Source organism: Pleurodeles waltl, chromosome 1_1, assembly GCF_031143425.1.
Source record: "Pleurodeles waltl isolate 20211129_DDA chromosome 1_1, aPleWal1.hap1.20221129, whole genome shotgun sequence".
In the NCBI taxonomy this organism is placed as follows: domain Eukaryota; kingdom Metazoa; phylum Chordata; class Amphibia; order Caudata; family Salamandridae; genus Pleurodeles; species Pleurodeles waltl.
In genome coordinates, this window is record NC_090436.1 from 800,634,002 (window position 1) to 800,649,359 (window position 15,358).

At 47.1% G+C, this 15,358-nt stretch overlaps 1 protein-coding gene across 3 annotated transcripts in view; it reads right to left on the minus strand.

The window, feature by feature from the left end:
* RCL1 (RNA terminal phosphate cyclase like 1) overlaps positions 1 to 15,358 on the minus strand; it is a 323,803-nt gene that overhangs the window by 250,404 nt on the left and 58,041 nt on the right. For all 3 annotated transcript variants that reach the window (XM_069228254.1, XM_069228263.1, XM_069228272.1), the window contains exon 4: positions 12,023 to 12,097. In XM_069228254.1, the coding sequence (XP_069084355.1) occupies positions 12,023 to 12,097 (75 nt within the window). The remainder of the gene's footprint in view (positions 1 to 12,022; positions 12,098 to 15,358) is intronic.

Below are 15,358 nucleotides of genomic sequence, written 5' to 3' on the forward strand. Positions count from 1 at the left end.
GCACTCCAGCTAGTGGAGTTGCCCGTCCCCTCCGGCCACGGCACCACTTTTGGCGGCAAGGCCGGAGGAAATAATGAGAACAACAAGGAGGAGTCACTGGCCGGTCAGGACAGCCCCTAAGGTGTCCTGAGCTGAAGTGACTAACTTTTAGAAATCCTCCATCTTGCAGATGGAGAATTCCCCCAATAGGGATAGGAATGTGACCCCCTCCCCTTGGGAGGAGGCACAAAGAGGGTTTACCCACCCTCAGGGCTAGTATCCATTGGCTACTAACCCCCCAGACCTAAACACGCCCTTAAATTTAGTATTTAAGGGCTTCCCTGAACCTAAGAATTTAGATTCCTGCAACTTAAAGAAGAAGAGGACTGCTGAGCTGAAAAACCCTGCAGAGAAGACACCAACTGCTTTGGCCCCAGCCCTACCGGCCTGTCTCCCTCCTTCGGAAGGAAACTGCTCCAGCGATGCTTTCCCCAGGACCAGCGACCTCTGAATCCTCAGAGGACTGCCCTGCTTCCAAAAGACCAAGAAACTCCCGAGAACAGCGGCCCTGTTCAACAAAGACTGCAACTTTGTTTCCAGAGGAGCAGATTTAAAGACCCCTGCAATCCCCGCAAGAAGCGTGAGACTTGCAACACTGCATCCGGCGACCCCGACTCGACTGATGGAGAAACAACGCTACAGGGAGGACCCCCAGGCGACTCCAAGACTGTGAGTAACCAAAGTTGTCCCCCCTGAGCCCCCACAGCAACGCCTGCAGAGGGAATCCCGAGGCTCCCCCTGACTGCGACTGCCCGACTCTAAAATCCCGACGGCTGGAAAAGACCCTGCACCAGCAGCCCCCAGCACCTGAAGGTTCGGAACTTCAGTGCAGGAGTGACCCCCCCAGGAGGCCCTCTCCCTTGCCCAGGTGGTGGCTACCCCGAGGAGCCCCCCCCCTTGCCTGCCTGCACCGCTGAAGAGACCCCTTGGTATCCCATTGAATCCTATTGCGAACCCGACGCTTGTTTGCACACTGCACCCGGCCGCCCCCGCGCTGCTGAGGGTGTACTTTCTGTGTGGACTTGTGTCCCCCCCCCCCCAGTGCCCTACAAAACCCCCCTGGTCTGCCCTCCGAAGACGCGGGTATTACCTGCTGGCAGACTGGAACTGGGGCACCCCCTTCTCCATTGAAGCCTATGTGTTTTAGGAACCACTTTGAAATCTGCACCTGACCGGCCCTGAGCTGCTGGTGTGGTGACTTTGGGGTTGCTCTGAACCCCCAACGGTGGGCTACCTTGGACCCCAATTTGAACCCCGTAGGTGGTTTACTTACCTGCAAGAACTAACAATACTTTACCTCCCCCAGGAACTGTTGAAAATTGCACTAAGTGTCCACTTTTGAAATAGCTATATGTGTTTTATGTAAAATGTATATATGCTATTGTGATTATTCAAAGTTCCTAAAGTACTTACTTGCAATACCTTTCAAATGAGATATTACATGTAGAATTTGAACCTGTGGTTCTTAAAATAAACTAAGAAAATATATTTTTCTATAACAAAACCTATTGGCCTGGATTTATCTCCGAGTGTGTGTTCCTCATTTATAGCCTGTGTGTATGTACAACAAATGCTTAGCACTACTCCTTTGATAAGCCTACTGCTCGACCACACTACCACAAAATAGAGCATTAGTATTATCTTTTTGCCACTATCTTACCTCTAAGGGGAACCCTTGGACTCTGTGCATACTATTCCTTACTTTGAAATAGTGCATACAGAGCCAACTTCCTACACCCAATAATAAAATAAAAAATTAGGGGCAGTCCACCCACCTCTCTCTCTTGGATGCACTAAGTACTTGTATACCCGCCGTGTTTTGGAGAAGGACCATATAAAACTATTTGCTAAATTCTCCATGTGTTTAAACCAATCCTTGCTAATTTCCAATGGGATAGTGCGGAAAAGATACAAAACCCTACGTAAAAATAGCATTTTAATGACGTTCCAGCGCCCAATAAACGTTAAATGTAAATTATTCATGTGACAACTCTTTCCTAGATTTAGCAAGTACGGGGGCAACATTTTTCTCTACAATCTGCTCCAGATTAGTAATTAATCTAATTCCCAAGTAGGTCACTTGCTCAACCCTTCCATTATCAACCATGGAAATCCACTCATTACTCATTATTTGACTCTTAGCCCAGTTTAATAAATAGCCCGATAACACACCAAACCCCGCCCTTAACGTCTCTTTCTACAATGGCCAGCCCAGGATCAGGTGTGGTAACGGCTATATAATCCGCATAATACAGAATTTTAAGCGTATTCTCAACAGTTTCCATGGGCGGGATCCAATTGCTATGAAAAAGCCTCCTAATTAAAGGATCAATGTAGAGGGCAAAGAGTAAAGGCGAACAGGGACAACCCTGTCTAGTACCCCTTGTAATATAAATAGTATCAGATGCTACCCCAGATGAGTAAATCCGTGCCGTAGGTTTCTGATATAGAGCCTGTATGGCCCTAATAAAGCCGGGACCAATACTGGCTTTCAGAAGCACTGCCCAAAGATACTCCCAACTCACCCTGTCCAAGGTTGTTTCAGCATTTAACAGGATTAGTGGCATGGGGGCCACCGCCACCTGGGATGCATCCAACATAGCAATAACCCACCTAACATGGTCAGCAGTCCCGCGCCCAGAAATAAACCCATGCTGCCATGGGGAAACAAGCTCACAAATTACTCTACTCAATCTAGTTGTGAAACGTTTTGCATACAGTTTCACATACGCATTTATTAACGAAATAGGGCGATAGGAGCCTGGCAGTAGTGGGTCTATCTCTCTCTAACCATGAGCCCGGCGTTTGCCCTCCATCCTGTACTGACACAGATAGTGCCAGGATGTCATCTTTCAATTCCTCAAAAAAGGTCTTAGATTCCAATGGTGGTATATCCGGCCCAGTAGCTTTCTCATTGGGTGAAGAGGCTAATGCCGCTATGATCTCATTCATCAAAATAGGGGTAGCCAATTGGCGGCTCTCATCTATCGATAATCTAGGGCAAGGAATTTCCTTAAAATATTGGCTAATCTTTTCTGCTTGATCGCAACAGGGTTGATTTTCCTGCTGATACAACACAGAGTAATGGTCTTTGAAGACGTCCAGTATCGCCATATCCCCCGTACGGTCAGTTCCTCCAAAGCTGCCGACATAACTACGCAACGTTGTTTTTCCCGATTTAGGGCATAGCTTAAAGTTTCCCCTCGGACAGCTGCCTTTAGGGTGTCCCAAAGCATCCCAGGTGGAACCGTGCCCCTATTAAAGCTTAGAAACTCCGGGATCCATCTTTTCATTAATGATACGTAGGCAGGGTCTAAAAGAAGCCCCCGGTCAAAAGACCAAGGTCTTTGACGTCGCACTTTAAGTGGAACAGAAAATTTCACCACCACAGGGTTATGATCAGACACAACCCTAGGAAACGTTTCAACAGAAAACCCTTCACACAAGAGAGGGTGACAATAAAAAATAATCCAATCGGACAGACTTCTTATGCGGGTAGGAGAAAAAGGTGTACCCCGGATCAGCAGACACACCGTGCTGCCAAGCATCCACAAGTCCATGGCTCTGCACTAAAGTTGCACAGCACGATACACCTTCGGCTTTCTTCCCGCATATGAATCCTGATTTCTGCAAAAGGGTACCAGCCTCTATATGTATATTCAGGTCACCACATCCAACAAGCGGTAGAGGCCAAGCGGCTAGCTCCACATTCAGGCCAGTAATACTATCCGGATCATCTAAATTAGAACCATAGATGGAGCACAAGGTAAAACAAAACTCCCCCAATATACATTCCAATATGACCCAACGGCCCCATCTATCAACCCTCCCCCCAATACCCTACCAAATGAGGCAACCCGACTGAAAGTCTGTAAGATGGACAAGGCATCCTCCCCTCCAAAGCTCCAAGGACTACCCCTAAGAAAAGAAAGGTAATAACTGCTAAGTTATATCGCAGATGAGAAAAACCACAAGAATAGATCCCTTCCAAACCAATAGACGAACACCATACTAGTACCACCAATGACATTACTCCTTTTCTCAGTTCTATCCCCACACTTTTCCCCTTCTTTCCCTCCCTACTTCGTCTACAATCCCATTTGCATGCTTTGCCATTTCATTCTTTATATATTTATATAATTCTATATGTTATTTTCCTAACCCCTTACTTTTCCCCTCCATCCCCCTCTCATCCTCCTCCCCCCCATTCCCTCCTTTTCCTTTCCGTTTGGGATTTCTCAGCGTTCAATTAAGTCAAAGATTGCAAATATTCTTTAGCTTTGTTCTCTGATGAAAACACTTGCACAGTGCCTTTAAATATTATCTTGAGTTGAGCCGGGGACAATAAAAATGCTTCAGTTCCCTTCTCCTGAAAGGAACAGTTGTCTCAAGCGCCAACATCTCTCTACTGTTGCATGACAAGTCAGGGCGAGAAAAAAAGGTGCAACCCTCACAGCTGATTTTAGAGTCAGGATGGGCCTTTTCAAAAACTATCTGCCGTTGCAGATAGTTACCAAAATAAACAAAGGCTCTAGGCTGTTGCAGGCTCTTATCGGCTCCTCCTGCCGACGATTGTTTCTTCAAATACAACGGGAACCGATGAGCTCTTTGGATCTCCTTCTTGCAGTCCCACCCAGACTGTTTCAGAAAAGCTGCCTTGAGCAGCCTGATTATGTAGGCCTTTGCATCTTGCCCTTCTATTCCTTCTTGTATCCCCAAGATACGTAGATTTTTCCGACGTTGCTGGTTTTCAAAGTCCTCGATTTTCCATTGAATATCAGAGAGCTGAGTGTCATGCATAGCGGCTTGTTGGGCCACCGCCCCCCGATCTGTTTCCAGAACATCAGCCAGAGCCTCAATTGTAGCAACCCGTTGCCCAATTTCTGAGCAAGACTTTGCAATCTTGCTGACTGCTACTTGTAGTTGCTTTGAGGCCTCTCTGGCTTTTACTGTCCCCCTGCGTCTGTTTGTGTTGTGCCATGATAGTCTAATAAATAAGACCCAGCGGGGGGGGGGGGGATCACCTCAGACTTTGTAGCATCATTCCCACATCCGGCTGGGTTTACTAAAAAATCATCCAGCCTATGCGGAATTTGCTGTGTTCCTGAATAATCCCATGACATCGCTCTCACACTCTCGCCTTTTTCTTTCTCGCCTTTTTTCCCCGTTGTCTCCAAACCGAGGCCATCACCTCGCCTTTCATGACACTTAATTGCAGTCCACCTTAACATGGAGGAGGGGGCAAAAGAACTATCCCCGGTTTCTGGGTTTGAAGAATAACTGCTGTCAGCATCGTCAGAGTCCCTGGACCGGTCCAAGGGAGAGTAAAAATTCTCTCCACCCTCGCCTACTACATGATTGTCCTCTTTTCCCTGCCAGGAGTTACGGGTAGCCATGAGGGTACATGCTAAAGTTAGCGGATCCGCATCTGCTGCTGAAAGTCTTGCCATAGTCAAGTCATAATGCTCAACCTGAGAATTTGGGCATGCTTCACATTATCTATAAGGGAGATGTCTTGTAACATGGTAAGTCTTTCCCTCGGGCAGTACTTGCTGCTCATTACCACTGGTACTAGGCACAGAAAGACAAAGATGCCAAAGACAAACCCCCAGCAGAATTACTTATGTCCAGGGGTCCATTATCATCGCTGGTAGCATCAATCTGAGGCCGCACTTTATCTTGAAGTGCCGGAGACACTAAATTGCTGCTATCATCAGCCACCTCAATCACAGCTACTGCCCGACTCTGAAGGGGGTCGGGGTTAGAGGGTTTTATAGGTACATTGCCCACTGAAGCTTCCACAAAATGAGGGGCTTTAAACATTGAGGGGATTATCACCCCCCACCATGCGTACCATATGCAACAGCCAGATTGACAGTTTCCCAGCTTACAATTTTGGTCCAAGGTTGTATGTTTGTCTTCCGTGGTCCCCTGGGCTCTTACTGTAGCTTGCCTCCCAGCGCTGCCATTACCGCCACTCCTGGAAGCACCCCTCTCGAGTCAAAGGCGGGGGATGAGAGGAACGCCGATCCTGTGATCCGGGCTTCGGTCGGCTTCCACGCACTACCTTCAGGTCCCTCGCTACTTGCAATCCTCCACGAGGTAGAGGGGAGTAGGAGAATGATAGAAAGGGGAAAATAAAAAAAACTCCAAAATGCCGCTGTTGCAAGCACGGCGGCCGGAGCTGTTTCCCCAGCCGACCCAGCTCGCCAAACCACGGCAGAAAACTCAGCTACGAAGAAATGCAGCACCTCCAAAAGCTGCGGCGCTCGTCTCCCGCATTATCCCATTTCAATCCTCCGCCGGAACGAGCAGTCGCGACGCCGGAGCCGTGATGGGAGAAGAGAGCCTCCGGCTGCTAGCAACTCGCAGCCGCCATCTTGCCTCAACCTGATCTGTGTTGGATGCCCTATCCTGTTCTAGTTTCAGAGGGAAAGATTTTGTTCCCCCAATCTGTTGAGGTACAAAATGGTTGCTGTGTTGTCGGTCTGGATTAGTACTGTCTGACCCCTTACATGCATCTGGTATGCTTTCGAGGCTAGAACAACTGTCTTTAGTTCCAGGTAGTTTAAATTTTTAATGGCATCGGTACAGCTCCAGAGTTCTCTGACCATCAGATTGTCCCTGTGCGCTCCACAGCCCTTGTGAGAAGAGTTCTTCATCAAGGTTACTGTGTGGACTGGACCTTTGAAAGGTCTCCTTATCCCCATGCTTTTCGGGTTCCACCACTATCTCCTTTAGCACCCTTACTGTGACAACCACTACTCTCTCCTAGCTCCCTGTGGCATGTGACCATCCGTTGCAGGTCCATTCTGGTGCACAGGTGAGTCTTATGTGGAATGAGGGGGGATGCATGATGCCATCATGCCCATCAATTTTATGACAGTCCTCACTGTCAGAGGCTAACCCTTGTGGTAAAGGAGAGTTTGCTATTCAATCTCTTGGGTAATTGGTATGCAGTCTTGAATCAGGTCGCTCCCAGAAATACTTTCACCTGTTCAAGTTGTGTCGGAGGTTTCTCCACTACCTTGTACTGGTTTGGCCTCCTCTACATGCTCTTTGCCTTCGCTGACTAGGCCAAGGTCTTTCAGGGATTCCAGAGTGCTCTGGGTCCTAGCCATGACGTGGTCCTAGACTCATTCCTGGAGTGTTTTCTGCACAAATTTGGCACAGGCTTCGCAATCTTCATCCTCGTGGTCTGTCAGCAAGCAGAGATTCGAGACATAGCGTGGAATCCTCTACACAAACTTGTGGTGGGAGTTCGGGCAGAATTTATAAGTGGTAGTTTCCAGGACCCTCTGCCGCCTCTCGCCTCTTCATTGTCTGGCCACGTGGGTTTCACAAACGAGGTCCTCCCGTCTCGGTCAGCAAGGTTCCCCTTCTCTGTATGTTCTTCTTGTGGCTTTGGGTGTTCTTTAATGCTTCAGTTTCTCACTCCTGTTGTTCCCTGGAACTCTTCTAAGCTCTTCTGTCATGCTTCCAGATCCAATAGTGGGAAAAAAAGAATCTGAAGTTTGCAACCACACACAGGAACTACTGGGGCGTAGTCGGACGTCTCACACACAAATATATATATATATTTTTTTAAACACACTAAATGGTGGTAGACAAAGCACACACAAAAAATAAATAAGACGACAGAAAAGCACATTTCCAGACCCAACCCCTTGATGCCGGACTTAATGACATCCTTCAACCAAGGGACTGGATAGTGCTTCTTGATCTGAAGGACACCAATTCAGCAATCCTGATCTTTCCAACTCTCTGGAAATTCCTGCAGTTACATTGTTAAGGACGAGTCTACAAATTTAAAGCCCTTTCCTTTGAGCTTTCATCTGCACAGCAGTGCTTTATGAAAGTAATGCAGCAAACTGTGGAGCATGTTCAGGCACAAGGAATAAGGTTGATATTTTTCCTCCATGTAATCCTCACTATGGGTCAGTGCAACATTCGACTGGAGGAGCATTCAAATATGTCCATCATGATGCTTCAGGATCTGGGGCTCGTCATAAACAAGGAGAAATCAGGACCGATTCCCAGTCAACTGCTGACATTTTGGGCTATGTGGTGTGTTGAAGCCACATTTCAACTGCCCATCAAAAATCTGCCAGGTCTTGAAAATAGCTCTAATGTGGACAAAGATATCCTTATGTCAACTAGCACGCCTAGTAAAACTGCTTTTATCACTGATCCAGGTAATCTTTCCAAGGCTCCTGCACTATGGGGCCTCCATCATCTAAATACGTAGCATCTGGGGAAGGGTTGCTATACTCAGGCCAGGTATTTCTGTCAGACGAACTAAGGGAAGAGATTTGTTAGTGACTTGAACACATGGAGCCATGAAATGGAAGGGTTTTGGATTCTGTCCAGATTTGGTCATACATTAATGAAATCTCCCTCGGGCTGAGGTACTAGGTGATGATGTTTATCTACTGGAGGAAGAGCAGTCTGAAGAGGAGTGAGCATCGCACATCAACTGTCTAGGGCGCTGTATATGTTTTCTCAGTCAAGTAATGGATGAAGGACACAAGTAAATGCTGCACCCTATAAAAGATGAGCAATGTCTCTGTGGTACAATATTGAGAAGAACATAAGGTCTGATGGAAGAAAGTGTTTTGGTATTTTTGCCTTTATAACCAAGTCACAGCTGAAATCTTTCCAGGACACCAGAAGGTGTTTGCGTACTGTCAGACTAAGCATTTTCAGGACACTGCTGCCTGAAGACCTATGGAGATTTGTCAAGCATTAATAAAGCAGTGGGATCTGCCAACAATGGATTTTGTCTTCTGTCAGACTTTTTTGTCTCTTGTCTGGACCATCAGATCCCTCGTTACTTCAGCTAGAGGCCAGATCAGGGGCAGTGGCACCAATGCACTCCTCCAGGTTTGGAACATGAAGCTGGGCTATACATTTCCTTCCTTAGCGGTGATTGCGAGAACAGAGGCTCAGGTAAGGGTGCAAGGGACAGACATGGCTCTGGTGTTGCCAGTCTGAAGATCTCATGTTTGGTTCCCAGTTCTGATGGAGTTTTCTTGGGATTTACCAATTCCGTTGCCCCATCATCAGAATATTCTGCTGAATGCAACACCCCCTGGAAGAGAGTAAGACTCCATCTTATGGGATGGAGGATTAGTGGGGACACTGGGAAATCCCAGAGTCGTCTCAAAAGGTTTCAGGCTATCAATCGAGCCTGGTCCCAGGGGACCATCAGGTATGGTTGTGGTCTGACGGGTTTCGATCCCACAAGGTCTGACCTGGTGCATGTGCTGAATTGTCTTTCAGAAGGCACTCTGAAGGGAAAAACCTACAGATTGGTGTCATTTTCATTTCTGCCGTATCACTAAGTCACAAAACAGAGGATGTTGTGGCTGTGAGGGAACATCAGTTGGTGTGCAAGTTATGGAGAGGGGTAAACCTCCCTCTGAACCCAGGTACAGCTTGGTCTGCAATGTTAAGTGTGATCAATCTTTCTATCCTTGCAATCAAATGAATTCCTTTCAAAGAAGGAATTAAAGAAGAAAAGCTTTGTTTTGAATCTTGCAAAAGGGTATCAGATGTAAGAGCTCTCGATATCACAGGAAGAGTGCTTACACCTGATGGAGCAACATTTACCATCTCCATATGCACAAAAATTAACACCCAGAGTTTGATGATTGTCTGCTGTGTGTGGTGAGAGGTCTCAGGGCATAAGACCGTGACAGAGTAGTTCAGGCCTCCATGAGTGAGGACTGGAATAACTACTGATTTCCATTAGGAAGCCCCTTATGGCAGCTGCTCATACCACTACCGCGAGATGGGTCCGTTGGGTCCTGCTGGAGGCAGGTACTGATGTCTCTGGGCTTGGTGCTCATTCCAACAGAGGTGCAATAGCCTCAAAGGCTTTTTCCTTATGGGCTCAATTGCAGCCAACTGGTCCCCCGAGTCAACATTTAAGAAATTTTATTTTAAACCAGTGGTGGACGTGGCATAACGAATGGTGCGCAAGCTTTAACCCCTTTGCTGCCAGGCCTTTTCCCCCCCTCAGGTGCCAGGCCTTTTATTGTTTTGCTATTTGGGGGGGTTTGCGCTTAGGCCCTCATAACTTTTTGTCCACATCAGCTACGCAAGCTAGATTTGCATCGTTTTTTTTTGTTTTTTTAAACTAACATTCTAGGAATTCTAGAGGTAACCAGAGTTTGTGGGTTCCCCTGAAGGAGACCAAGAAATTAGCCAAAATACAGCGAAAATTTCGTTTTTTTTTTTTCTCTCAAAGAACTTGAGGAAAAAAGGGCTGCGGAAGAAGGCTTGTGTTTTTTTCCCCCCGTGAAAATGGCATCAACAAAGGGTTTGCGGTGCTAAAATCACCATCTTCCCAGCTTTCAGGAACAGACAGACTTGAATCAGAAAACCACATTTTCAACACACTTTTGGCATTTTACTGGGACATACTCCATTTTTACTATTCTTTTGTGCTTTCAGCTTCCTTCCAGTTAGCAACAGAAATGGGTGTGAAACCAATGCTGGATCCCGGAAAGCTAAACATTTCTGAAAAGTAGAAAACATTCTGAATTCACCAAGGGGTCATTTGTGTAGCTCATACAAGGTTTTCCTACAGAAAATAACAGCTGAAATAAAAAAATATATATATATTAAAATTGAGGGGAAAAATAACAGCCATTTTTCTCCACATTTTGCTCGGTAACTTTTTCCTGTGGTGTCAGATTTTTGAAAGCAATATGCTGTTATGCCTGATGGACTCTTCTGGCTGCGGGAATATGTAGGGCTTGTAGGTTCATCAAGAACCCAAGGTACTCAGAGCTAATCAATGAGCTGCACTTTGCAGTGGGTTTTCATTCTATACCGGGTATACATCAATTCATTTGGTGAAATATAAAGAGTGAAAAACAGGTATCAAAAAAACCTTTGTATTTACAAAATGGGCACAAGATAAGGTGTTGAGAAGCTGTGGTTATTTGCACATCTCTGAATTCCGGGGTCCAATTATTAGCATGTGAATTACAGGGCATTTCTCAAATAGACGTCTTTTGTACACACTGTCTTACATTTGGAAGGAAAAAATGGTGAGAAAGACAAGGGGTAATATTTTTTCTTCTACTAGGTTTTCCACCCCCAAGTCTCCCGATAAAAATGGTACCTAACTTCTGTGGGTAGGCCTAGTGCCTGCGACAGGAAACTCAACATGGACTCTGTAGAAAAATCCACAAGACCCAGACACATCTAAAAACTAAACATCTGTGTGAGTCCAGGGTGGTGTGCTTCACATGCACCCCGCACTGCGATCGGGCAGCAGAAATGCTGAGAGAGACATCAAAAGAAAAGGAAAGGGCTTTCTATTCCCTTGATGCCTTTCTAGCCCCCTGCATGTGAACGGAGGAGAAATGCTGGAGCATTTCTCCTCCGATCTGCACTGGAAGCACGGTGGGGCAGCCTCTGATGAGGTCAGCGCCTCAGCCCCGCAGCCAAGGACATAATCGTTACGTCCTTGGCTACGAAGAAATAGGAGGACTGCTTCACCTCCACCCCCATTACTGAAACTGCTCCCACACACAAATTCAGTTAATATCTTTGAAAACTTGAACCTCCTAGCTCGAATCTGTAAGTGTTTAATTCTCCACTGGTCCAAAACAGGTTGTTTAAAAAAGAAAAAAAAACATTCCCCCTCACAGCAAAACTCTCAGATACCAAAAAAAATAATAAGAAGAAGAATTAATAAAGATCTATTGGCATGGACTTGAAAAAAAGTTTGTCATCTAACTCAAAACTTTAAATGTAACATCTCTCTTCAATCATTAACCCATATATTTTGATGACAATCTTCTGGTTGCACCTGCCAGCCCTCCCCACTCATGAATTCATTACTACGGCCAACAAATCGGATGCATTTTGACGCAATTGTGTAACTCCGTTACCTGCACTCTGAAAATACCTACTCTTAAAGGGAAAACAGAGTTTAAATACTGAGGAACTTGTAATGGATTGTTACCTTTATTTCAAAATGTTCACCATCTATCCCAAATCGCTTCATTAAAGGCACTGCTGTGGCTTTGAGGAGATCGACCTGAGGAGTAGAAAAATAAGCATCAGCCACTGTTTTAAATTGGTCAGTATGCAATAGGGTGTTCACTGTATTTTATTCCAAATAAAGCATCATAATAAAATAATCTGTCACAAATTGCACAAAATGTAAAACAATCAGAAAGAGGTCAACCCTCTTACACTGATTTTATATATTTTTTAAAAGGCATATTACGTAGTGCAATTCGTGCCGCCCCATTTTAGTCTAGGAATTTTTTTCCTTTATATCTCCAGAGCACAAAGTTGGTTACAACATTATTTTAGGATCACCAGTAGTGTTCATATTACGACTTTGCAAATTCTCAAATATTTAGTCAAAGCTGTAGATTGCCACGTTATCCAGCTTCTTTTAATAACAGAAATTATGTTTTAAGTTCAGAATCTCTCATTTCTTTATTCATATGCACGTTGAAGATACAAGTTCCCTTTATATACTGGCTCGCCAGTGTAACAAAATAACTTTATGTTCGAGGCTGTGGCCACTCTCACCACCCAAGAATGGTACACAATATTTTGAATTGCAAGACGTGTAGTGAGCTGTCTTATGTAGTCCAGATTGCTGCAGAATGCAGTCAGACAGCTGGATACTTTACACTTAAAACATTAACCTCATTGACTGCCACCGAAATGGTGCGTTAAGCAAGAAGCAGCCGTTTCATTGTGATCTTTCCCAATTCATGTTCAAGTACTCATTACCTTCAGTTTAAAAACATGCCTGCATTATAAGACTTCACCATCACAGCTGGACCTCTATGTTGAAGTAGGTGTTTGTGAGGGTTGGGAGTGGACTACATAATTCTTACTGAGATGTTCTTCCACTCATTTAATGCCAAGTTTCGGGTTTCAAAGGCACCTATGAAAATCAATGCAGACTCTGCACATTGTACCATAAGTTTGTCCTGAGCAAAGGACAGCATAATAATAATAGGTGTTTTGCCCACTGTGCTACATACATCCTGGGATAACTAGTAATGGAATTGCGTGCTATTGTTTACACTGTAATAAAATTAAGCACACACATACACTTGTACCCCTAATTTCACGTATTACGCTTTTTATAAATAGTTTTGTACATACCTCAATTATTCAAGAGCCAAGCCCATCTCACTCACTATAACTTGCACGTGTGCAGTGTCAAACACTGTGCAAATATTGAAAGGCACAAAGGTGGTCATTCTGACCTCGGCGGTAAAAGGCGCCTACCGCCGGTCAGAAATCCTCCATAATCCCGCCGCGGTCGCGGAAACCCGCCACGGTCATTCTGACCCGCAGAAGGCAAACCTCCGAAAATCCGACCGCCACAACAGACCGCCAGACCAGCGGTCGGCGGAAAGGTGGAGGTGACAAAACCTCCACCGTCACGCCAACAGAAATACGCCCATGCCATTACGACCCACGAATCCATGCGGCGGTCATTCAAACGCGGTATTCCATTGGCGGGACACACCGCCGCGGTCAGAATACACACAAACGAACAAAACTCAGCCACATTGGACGATTTGAATCCCACACACCTGATACACATACACACACCACTCCCACACACACAATACAATATAAAACACACACCCACATCACCCACAAACCCCTACGCTAAAAAATTCGTAAAGAAGGCAAGAGCGAGACACCAGCATCCCAAAAATAACAGCCACAGCCACTCAACACCATCACCCACACACTATCCACACACAAAACAACACACACCACCACACTCAACTCACTTAAATACACATACTCCACCCCACACATCATACACACCACCCCATGGCACCCCAAAGACAACCCCGCTTCACAGACGAAGAACTCAGGGTCATGGTGGAGGAAATCGTTCGGGTAGAGCCCCAGCTGTTCGGCACACAGATACAATACACCAGCATTGCCCGGAGGACGGAGCTATGGCAGAGGATTGTCGACAGGGTGAACGCAGTGGGACAGCACCCCAGAAATCGGGAAGACATCAGAAAGCGATGGAACGACCTACGGGGGAAGGTGCGTTCCATGGTATCCAGGCACAACATCGCCGTGCAGAAGACTGGCGGAGGACCCCCACCTCAACCCCCACAATTCACATCATGGGAGGAGGAAGTCTTGAACATCCTGCATCCTGACGGCCTCGCAGGAGTCGGCGGAGGAATGGATACTGGTAAGTTGAAGCTTCAATACTGCTTCCCCCCCACCTGCATGCCAAATCAGACCCCAACCCTCACCCCCATCCTCGAACCCCACCCTCACCCCCACCCCCATCCTCACCCCCACCCTCACCCCCACCACCATCCTCACCCCCACCACCATCCTCACCCCCACCCCCAGCACACCTATTCCCCGCCAATGTCTCACCATCACAACCCACACATCCCAAAACCTAGGCCTGCATGCGTCCACTAAGCATGGACACCCATCACCAAAGCATGCCCAATGCATATACACATCCCCCCCACAAGCCACCCTCACCAAAGCCCCCACACACGAATGCCAGCACTTGGGGACACGAGAACCCACAGATACACCCATATGCCACACATTGAAACTATAACCATACCTCTATACCCCTGCAGGACCCGACCGTCAACACACCGCGGCGGAGGGGCCAGAATTCTCCACACCCCCCACCCAAGAGGCCGTCAGCGATGACAGCAGCTCTGTCGACCTGGACACCGATGACCAGCCCGGACCATCGGGGACCTCTGGACAGTCGGTTCCCCTCACACAGGCCCAGGCCACTACAGACCCTAACCCCTCTGGGAACACCAGCACAGCTCCCACCCAGCGGGCCCATGCCTCTGTCTCCAGGGCGCGTCAATCTGCGGTGTGTCTACCACTACAGGGCACCCAGGATAACCCACCACCCCAACAACAACAGGGACCTGGGGGCAGTGGTAGTGGGCACACCGGCCAGGGGGCAGAGGCCCAGGGAAACAGGGGAACTCGGAGGGCAGCTGTGCGACAGGGGGGGGGAGGAGAGGCCCAGGGAACCCACTCTCCACGAGGTCCTCACCACCATCATGGGAGCATACAACCGCTCCCAGGAGACGATGGCGACGGTACTGGCCCGGTTCCAGGAGATCCAGGCACTGCAGGAGGAACACTATCGGGGGTACAGGGAGGACATCAGAGCCATCAACACCACCCTGGTTACCATGGTAGGGCTGCTGCAGGACCTCGTCAACAACAGGGCGGACACTGAACAACACCCAAGGGCCCCTGCCACTAGCCTGGACCAAGAACAGCCAACCACCTCCGCCGG